We start from the raw sequence: 10,107 nt of genomic DNA on the forward strand, positions 1-10,107 counted from the left end.
GAAATACTATTTATATTTTTTAAGAATATTTAAACCTATGACACCTTTGTTGAAATGATCAATCCTTACCGCTAGAGCTACGAAATTGTCAAGTGAGCTGCGATAATAGATAAATGGGCTTTGAATTTGATGATGAGTGGTCCTCTATAAACATATTTTTCCTTTTTCTTCATTTTAAACCATTTTGATGAAAACTCTCATTTTGTTTTCAAAACACTACATTTACATTATTTTAACTTTCTCGTTTGACATGAAAATGGTTATTGAAGGTTACTATCACAAAAATTTTTGTAAATAACGTTTTCTTTTACTAAAAATCTATAAATTTAATATTTTGCAAATAGTTTAATGGGTCATATCTGCGAAATTATAAATTTAATATTTTGCAAATAATATTTTATATATTTGTTCGAATTTATAATGTCGTCCGATTTATAAAATGTTGTTCAAAATAATAATAATAATAATAATAGTTATAATAATATTAAAATATAAAATAAAAATAATTAAAACCCGATTTTATATAGTCGTTTGAATTTTATATAGTCGTCCAATTTTATAATGTTGTCCGAATTATAAAATTTTGTTCGAAATTTATAATAATAATAATAATAATGAATTAAAAACAATAAAAAAAAACAACAGAAAACGAAAAACCAAATCAAATCAAATAAGGGATGGAATTAGAAAAATAGGAGAAAACCCCAGAAATATTAACCTAATTTGTGATTTACTATTATTTAATTGCATTTAAAAAAAAACGGATAATTATAGATGAAAACTTTGTTTAAGTTTAATCGACGTAAATTTCTATGCCACGTGGAACCAATCGGGGACCAGCATCTGTGGACCCTTTGTGTACAAATGTGATGTCAAATTGAATGAGTGAACGGAAACTTGCCCTCTGTAATGCGTTGTGACTTCCAATTTTTGAGATGAGTTGAGGAATGAGAAAATTGTGGTAAACGAACACCTTTGAAAAAACAACCAACCGAATTCTAGAGAAATCTCATCAAATCCACAAGATATTCGCATTTATTCATCCGGGTTTCAAATTTCTAGATTGAAATTGAAATCTTCCAGAGTTTCTTAAAGAAATTAGGGCCTTCTTCTCTCTTTCAACCCAGAAGAAGGCTCTGTTTCTTTTGAGCAGTAGAGATTGTTGTGGGTGTTCTGGAAGATGTTTCGGTTTTCGATAGCAGCTCTTCAATTGATCGAGCTATTCACCAGTTCTTTGGTTCATTTATTGTTTGGGTTATACATTTTTAGCTCTGCAGTCGCCGGTGATCTTTCATTAGCTTTGAACGATCTGTTTTTCAAGTCAAATGTTGAACCATCAATCCGGGATGAACAGTTTATCGGGTCTCCAGCCGCTGATAATGATCTGCCCCCCATTGTGTTGGTTCATGGAATTTTTGGATTTGGAAAAGGGGTAATGAGTTTCATCATGATTATCTGTTAAACATGATTTCTGGGTATTGCTTCCTTTTAAGTAATCTATCTAAACACAATCTGATTTTGCATTCTCTTAACAGAGATTAGGGGGGTTGTCTTATTTTGCTGGGGCAGAAAAGAAGGACGAGAAGGTTTTGGTGCCTGATTTGGGTTCATTAACCAGTATTTATGACAGGTTTGTTCTTAATTTCCGCCCAAATTCATGCTTTAATATCATGTTTATGAAGAATTACTGGGTTGTGATCATATATTATTGTATTTACTTTTAGGGCTAGAGAATTATTCTATTACTTGAAAGGCGGCCAAGTTGATTACGGTGAAGAACACAGCAAGGCTTATGGGCATTCCCAATTTGGAAGAACATATGAACAAGGTTAGAAAAAAATCTCCCAATCTTTCTATAATATCACAAACAAAATAATCGAATCAAAATCAACAATCCTTGATTTTAAATTTACTTGAATTCATTAGGACATTATCCTATATGGGACGAAGATCATCCAATTCACTTTGTTGGGCATTCTGCCGGAGCTCAGGTGATACGAGCTTTGCAGCAAATGTTGGCGGATAAGGTTCGTTTTCATTACAATTCAACATCACCATATTCGTTTTCTGGGATTTGTAAATTGAAAACAACACAACCTATCGTAAATTTTCAGGCGTTCAGGGGACACGAAAATACTTCTGAAAGTTGGGTCTTGAGTGTTACGTCATTATCCGGTGCCTTCAATGGAACCACACGAGCTTACTTGGACGGAATGCAGTAAGTTCTCAATTTCCTCAAATCTTTTGTTCTAGGGAAGTGATTGATTGTAAAAACCCTATCGCATCTCCATTTTTTCAGGCAAGATGATGGGAAATCCATGAAATCGGTATGCCTTCTCCAGTTATTGCGTATAGGAGTGATCCTCTACGACTGGTTTGACATTCCGTTCTTGAAATATTATTACTCTTTTGGATTTGATCATTTCAATATGTCATGGAAGAAATCGGGGATATGGGGACTTATTGATTGTCTTGTTGGAAACTCTGGCCCTTTTACTTCTGGTGACTGGATCCTTCCAGATCTTACAATCCAAGGAGCTATGCGTCTCAACAGCCGTCTTAACACCTTTCCTAGCACCTACTACTTTAGTTACGCGACAAAACGTACTAAAAAATTCATGGGTTTTACTGTTCCTTCCAACATTCAAGGAGTCCACCCGTTGCTTTTCATCAGAGTCTTGCAGATGAGTCAATGGAAGCACCCACCAGATGTTCCTCCCCCTTTCAAGGGCTACAGGTTTGTTGACATCCGAGATAATTATAAAAAATGTTAGTTATATAAATTTGTGTTTGATTTTATATTTTATAAATTCGTTTTTTTAGGGATGAAGATTGGTGGGATAATGATGGCGCACTAAATACCATTTCTATGACTCACCCCCGTATCCCGGTTGAACACCCTAGTCGTTTTGTTGTTGAAGATTCTGAATGTCAACCCTTGCAAACAGGCATCTGGTATAAATTATAACGAATAATTTAAGCATAAATAATTCGTTTTTTCCAGATTAACTATATAATAAATAAATAATTGTTTGCGATGGGTTGTTGTAGGTATTACAAGATAGTGGAAGGCGATCATATACTTTTCATAGTGAATCGTGAAAGAGCAGGAGTGCAATTTGATGTGATATACGACAGTATATTTGAGCGCTGTAGGAAACATGCATTTAGAAAGGTTCCCACAATGCCAGATCATGCTAATTCAGGAAATTAGGGGTATAGATTTGTGTTTGTCTGCGACACAAATGTTGTTGCAAATGATACCTACCAACTGCTGTTGTTGTTGTACAGCAATAGATTCATGAAGATTTATGTATGTGTTCGCCGTCTTCTTGTATTGTATTACACAACTGATATGCTTCGTGCTAATGATGTAACCGTTTTTAGAAGCAAAATAGAGCTTGTTTTGCTTGTTTCTTTTTTTGTTCATCAGTTTTTGTGCGTTTCCAAGATCACTGAAGTAGATTAACCTAAACATTAAGACAATATAGACCTGTTTAACGAATTTTACCTATAAATTTATCACTTGGTTAAACTATTTTTCACACCATTCTTTAATTTCTTTGTCTATTATTCACACATACATACATTTTTGTCAACTTACTCTCCTACCATGGAATAAAATCCCAATACTCCACCAACAAACCGAAACCAAAATTGTTACACACCGTTTTTTGTTAGACACTACACCACGTCAATATATGAGCTTAGATTCAAGACAAGTTGGTTTCATGTGCTTGCTCCAAAGCTCCCTTATCCTACAACAACCACTTTTTTAACAACCATTCAAACAACAATTTAATTTCCAACAACCTTATCAATCTGTTTTTGTATACCAACAAGCTTTTCAACCACAACCGATACCGGATTCTCCCGATGTAACGGAAACACAATTCAATCAACCAAGACCATCGAAGAAAAAAAGGAAAAAAACTAAACGGCACCAAGTGCTTGGGCATTATCCTTTGTTCCACTTGATCCGATTTCTTTAAATATAATATATTGTGTATTAAGTATTATAACTTATAGATTGAAAATTTATCATGTGATTTTTAATATTTATAAAATTTATTACTTTTAAATTGTACAGAATAAGTATTTCGGACATGGATTTGTAATGAAGTTTTGAATTACTAGTAGTCCACTTTATTCGGTCATAAACTTCGTGGTTGACCCTTAAATTTTCTTTTTGAAATAAAATTTATGTAATTTGTACAAAAATATTTCTTTAGTGTATAGTACAAGATGATGATATCAAACCAGACAAAGTAATCAAATCATAATATATATATATATATATATATATATATATATATATATATATATATATATATATATATATATATATATATATATATATATATGGAGGGCTCTTGCGAAAACACATATATATTGTAAAAATGAAAAGAACCTATTAGGATTTGACACCTCACCCACATATAATTTTTAAATTATAAACTTACAAGAAGGTTAAAAAGGTATAATTGTAATTTTAAAAACTTCCTCATCTGTAACTTCTGTAATCGGTTATATCCATCTAAGAAACCGTAAGTTGGTTTTTTTCTACATAATTATATGGGCATTAGTTATGCCTATTATGATTCCTTTATAAAAACTATTTAATAATAGAGTTGAAAAAAATTATCCTTTTACGTTTAATCATAAATTTGTACAAATTTGACTTCTTAAATCTTTACTTTTTGCTTCCATTTTTCTAGCTCGATCTTAATCTTCTCAAATACTTATTAGAATATCATTTCTTTATACATCACTTAACTTCAACATAATTTCAAAGAACATAACACCAAATTTGATTTATCCAATGAAATTTTACATTGTCGATGATCTGAATAAATAACAATACAAAAGGTCATTCTTTCATCGCTAACACAAATTAAAAAAAAATAATAAAATAAATAGATAAACACAGTAAATAAATATATATTAGCAAAGGCCCCATCATGCATTAACCAGTCCACCCTACAGCAATTGCATAAAGATCCCCATCACCATTTACTTCCTCAAGGTTTTCATGATGTACTCAGCATAAAGATCCCTACAACCAAGACAAAATCAACATTTTTATCAACAGTTAATCAATCATGCCATAAATAAAAATTATAAATATACATAATCACTTGGTTCAGTTTGGAATCTTCTTGGATATGGGATTTTATCACCTCCAAGTGATGGCCTAATATATAATTTCCCATATCCGGATTTCCCAAATCGTTATAAACATTCTAATCATAGATTTGATCTGATAGCTTTCTGATTCCATCCCCATCACCTCTTAAATCTTTAAGGTCATTTTCTCTTAAAGACTTTAATCCTAATGGAGTTTCATTAGGCAAATATGCCTGCAAATAGGGAAAAAAGAAAGTTATAGTTTTGATCAATGAAAGCGAAAGCTTGGAATCCAAATGGAGTATCTTTTTAAGACCAGGAATATTCAAATTATGATAAGTCATAGGATGGAAATTTAAGGTTCGACTTTGAAATTTTGAATCTTGACGTTTTTTATTTGGGTTTGGATTCTTTTGTTGTTGGTGTTTTCAAGTTGAATAATAACAAGCTAAATAATCAAGATTTGACTAGGAATGTATGTGGGAAAAATGTTGAATTTACCTGACTAGAGAAAAAAATTATGGGTTTCAATGATCTTTGGTGGATTGAACCCAAGAATTACAGGGGAAATGAACAAATGAACAGGACCACATGCAAATCCTTCAAAGGTGATAGTCTCCAAGAAGAACTCGCTTTGGTGCTTATTTGTAATGGTGATTGCTCCAGGTTTTCCAAATTCTGAATCCACCAAGATATCAGCTGTGTAGTTAACCCTTTGGAGCTCTTGTTTCTTCAAGATCAAATATTGAAACAAAAGAAGATTAGAAAGTTAATAAGGTAATCTAGTAAGAGAGAATGAAAAACCAATTTGAGAGCATTCTTTCTTAATCATTTTGGCGATGATTTGTAATGATAAGATTCTTAGTGGCATTTCATCAAACAGTTGGCTTATTTGGATCAATATGGTCGCTTGGACTGTAGTCGCGAAGGGCGGTGCAGCAGTACAATGTCGTTTAACGCATCACGAATGAAGGCTTTCGTTTGATTTCAGAAGTCATGATTGGAGACGGTGCATTGGTCGAAGGGGTCGAGCGGTGGTGGAAGTGGAGACTAACTTTGAAGACCGACAGTAAGTGGAGGTGTCATTTGATTTCAGCAGGCGTGAGTGAAAAAGCTACGGGAAACGACGAGGGGGGAAATAGGTATCATAATTAACTCCGTGCAATCAGGAACATTGCACAGTTACATTCTTTGTAACCGTATATAAAAAATAAAATTTACCAATTTCTCCCTAATTCTATTATGTAATCAATATTTAATTTTAATTTTTTAATAATAAATAAACACACGTGGCACATTTTGATAGGTTCTTTCATTTTCACAAATTATTTATATTTTCGTAAGAACCTATATATATATATATATATATATATATATATATATATATATATATATATATATATATATGAAAAATGAATATGAGCCTGTTATATACCTAAGATTGGATGCGGAACCATTCAAAACTACGCCGTTTTGAACTAAAATATAACTACTTATTTCTAATTCCTTGAAAACCTTGATTTTCTCATTTATTTTTGGTAGAGTAGTTTTACCCCAATTTTATTAAATCGACGTCTTCAATGTTTAGAAACAGAGATTAATTTCTTCAATGTTCATTTTGATCAATTTCTTTAAGAAAGAGGTCATTAATTTCTTTGTGAAGGCAACATCCGCGATTTGTTTAATAAAAATAATCAATTGATTTCTTAGTTTATTTAAGACGGAAATCTTAACATTCATGCAGTATTTAGGTTTACACAATTATCAAGGAATTGTTTATTATAAATTTGAATATTATTTTAAATGATAAAAAAACCACTGAACAATCCAATTGGAATTTGAAACTATTAACTTCAAAACTTTTTCACTAATCTGTTCTTCTCTATTCCTTTTGCTGCGAAATTATTTTGTAAACGACAATGTTAAATGTTAAATAAAGATCATATTTTGTTGCTAGAAATACACTGGAACGTCGTTGACGATATATATGTATATATAATTAAAAGTGGGTATATAAAAGGGAAATATTTTGTGATGTTCAAGTAAAACTACGTCGTTCGTTTTGATGGTTCCACACCTAAGTTTGGGTATATAACAACCTTATATTCACTATCCCTATATATATATATATATATATATATATATATATATAGTCTTGATTAAATAAAAAAACATGAAAAATTATACCATCTAAATGGTCTATGTTAGATGTCAATTGGAAACACTAGTAATATTTTGGGTGTGTCAGGGTTTGAATCATAAACCTTTTTGTGAAATTTCACTTAGTCACTTGGCTCTCATCACGGAAACAAAAATAAAAAGTTGTAATTATATATATTTTAGTCTGTGTTTATTAATAGTTCGTAAGAGTAAAAATTATTTAAACCGTTTAAATTAGTTATTCTTTTTTTAATTTATGTATTTTTAACAAAATGCTTTGAAAGTTGTAATTATGTATATTTTAATATGTGCTTATTGATACTTCTACTAAAGACTTTATATACTTACAAATAATATACGTTATGTGTGACATTAACCCAAAATTCAAAACAATAAACATCTTATTCATAGTTTTAACACTTCAAAAAACTTGATAGTTTTTTCTATCGGTAATTTTGTACTTGTAGCTTGAAAAAATATAATTAATAATTGTAGATGTACTTTTGTAAATAAATATATGTGAAAAAAAATGATCCATAGTTACGTCATTGAACAATGACATGGTCTGGAAGTGTCGGGATCTTTCTAAATGTATGTTTCCTCGTAATTTTTTTGTTTTATGTACACGTTCAACACGCATGAGTGAAAAAGTAAATAGAATGATTTAGATGCATGAAAAAGTATAATTATAGATGCATGCTTTCATGAGGTCAAGCGATTGGTGTGCAAGAATAATATCAAACAGTGGCCGAACCAAAAAATTTCATACCGGATACAAACATTTTAAAATAATAATTGCAAAGAGTTTCCCTAATATTTAAAGTGATAAAAATATAATTTAAGCAAAAGTTACAATTGAATCCGTATAACCGTAACATCTTGAAATTGATCAATAATATCGTCATCAAAAACTTGTAGAAACACATCCTTTTAAATAAAAAGGACTAAACAATCATTTAAAAGTTGATCATCTATGTTATTTGACAACTTATTTTCTTGTATATCAATTGGAAAAAATATATTTTATATAGTTATCTAATCTTATACATTAAAACATGATACAATCCCTTTAGATGAGAGTAGTAGTAGTAGTAATAATAATAATAATAATAATAATAATAATAATAATAATAATAATAATAATAGTATTTTTTGGATGTTAACATTTTTTGGATGTTGTAGTACTACACCGCCCTATGTAGCTCCACCATTTATATTAGATGAAGGGATAATGACTTAGGAGGGTAATAACGTTTCTTGTTTGTCCATTTTAGGTCTCTAACGTATTTTTTGTGCGTATTACACCATTAACGTTATCATAACCGTTTACAAATAGTCCTTTTAACAGGAAGAAACCGGTAAAATGGACTATTTCTAAACGGTTATAACAACCTTAATGGTGTAATACATACAAAAAATACGTTAGGGACCTAATATGGACAAACGGGAAACGTTATTACCTTCCTAAGTCATTATCCCCGTATGAAACTATAAACCCCTATAGTAAATTTTTATTTTTTAAATAAGAAACTTGTAGGTCTTGGGGTTGGTAGTTTGGATGCTTTTAACCTCGGCCTTCTTTATAAATGGAAGTGGCAGTTTCTTAATGACAAGAGAGCTCTTTGGGTTAATATTGTCAAATTTTGTCATGGGGAAGGTGGTGGTTTTTCGGACGATTCGAGAATAGGAACTGGAGGGGGTGTTTGGCAAAAGATTGTAGGATCCATTAATCATCTCCATGAGAATGGTTGTATTCCTTCTAATTCCATGTATAGAGTGGTGGGGGATGGGACTCAAACGAGGTTCTAGAAGGATGTTTGGTGCTTGGATATTTCTCTTAGGGAGCGGTTCGGGAGGCTCTTTGCTTTGGCCTTTAATCAAGATGCTCAAGTAAGTGAATAATGGGATTCGGGGGGATGGAATTTTCATTGGCGTCGGGGGATTAGAGGAGGGGTTGAATCGACCCAATTTGATTATCTTGTGGAGATATTAAATCCTATTCGCATAGGGGAAATGTCGGATAAGTGGTCTTGGGAGCTTGAATCGTCGGGTATCTTTACTGTTAAATCAGCACGGAATTGGGTTAATGATATGACGCTTCCTATGGGTAGTATGCCTACTAGGTGGAACCGTTTTGTCCCTATTAAAATTAACATTTTTTATGGTGTGTGCTTTTGGATCGCATTCCGGTAAGAGCTAAACTGGTGGAAAGGGGGGTGGTGATAGATTCCTTATTGTGTCCTGTGTGTCATAATTCTCAAGAAAGTGTGAAGCATTTGTTGCTGTAGTTTTCGGTTGCTGATCAGGTTTGGAGTCAGGTTGGGCATTGGCTTTATTTGGACCTTCCTGTGTTTTCATCTATCCGTGATGTGGTTACAAAATCCAATCCGGCCTTAATTTGTTCTTCTCTCTAGCTCCTTGCTAGAGGTTTTGTTTTGCTAGAGGTTAACTGGATGATGGTTACAAAATCCAATCCAATCCAATCCAAACCTTTCTACTTTTTATTCTTTTTAATTTCAACAACTTTATATGAAATACACATATAAAAATAAATACTAAAAATCTTAAAAATATATATTCAAAATAATAAATACTAAAAATCTTAGGAGGGTAATAACGTTTCATGTTTGTCCATTTTAGGTCCCTACATATTTTTTGTGCGTATTACACCATTAAGGTTATTCTAACCGTTTACAAATAGTCCTTTTAACAGGAAGAAACCAGTAAAAGGGATTATTTCTAAACGGTTATAACAACCTTAATGGTGTAATACATACAAAAAATACGTTAGAGACCTAATATGGACAAACGGGAAACGTT

The 10,107-nt window shown here is 31.7% G+C and overlaps 1 protein-coding gene across 1 annotated transcript; it reads left to right on the plus strand.

The window, feature by feature from the left end:
- The first annotated feature begins 886 nt into the window (after positions 1-886).
- On the plus strand, positions 887-3,415 carry LOC145165799 (alpha/beta-Hydrolases superfamily protein). Its single transcript, XM_079084696.1, has 8 exons — positions 887-1,432; positions 1,536-1,630; positions 1,725-1,828; positions 1,927-2,027; positions 2,115-2,218; positions 2,300-2,737; positions 2,824-2,955; positions 3,052-3,415. Exons 1-8 carry the CDS (start codon positions 1,181-1,183, stop codon positions 3,212-3,214), a joined length of 1,389 nt encoding a protein of 462 aa, XP_078940822.1. The 5' UTR covers positions 887-1,180; the 3' UTR covers positions 3,215-3,415.
- Positions 3,416-10,107: the final 6,692 nt, after the last annotated feature.

Source organism: Lactuca virosa, chromosome 3, assembly GCF_052849685.1.
Source record: "Lactuca virosa cultivar CGN04683 chromosome 3, Lactuca_virosa_CGN04683_v6, whole genome shotgun sequence".
NCBI lineage: Eukaryota > Viridiplantae > Streptophyta > Magnoliopsida > Asterales > Asteraceae > Lactuca > Lactuca virosa.

What these genes read in the sequence shown, in the direction of transcription:
- LOC145165799 (XM_079084696.1), top strand. Translation starts at nt 1,181, where the DNA reads ATGTTTCGGTTTTCGATAGCAGCTCTTCAATTGATCGAGCTATTCACC. An exon ending in TGGAAGAACATATGAACAAG is followed by an intron (nt 1,829 to 1,926) that starts GTTAGAAAAAAA and finishes TGAATTCATTAG; the next exon opens with GACATTATCCTATATGGGAC. An exon ending in CCCCCTTTCAAGGGCTACAG is followed by an intron (nt 2,738 to 2,823) that starts GTTTGTTGACAT and finishes TCGTTTTTTTAG; the next exon opens with GGATGAAGATTGGTGGGATA.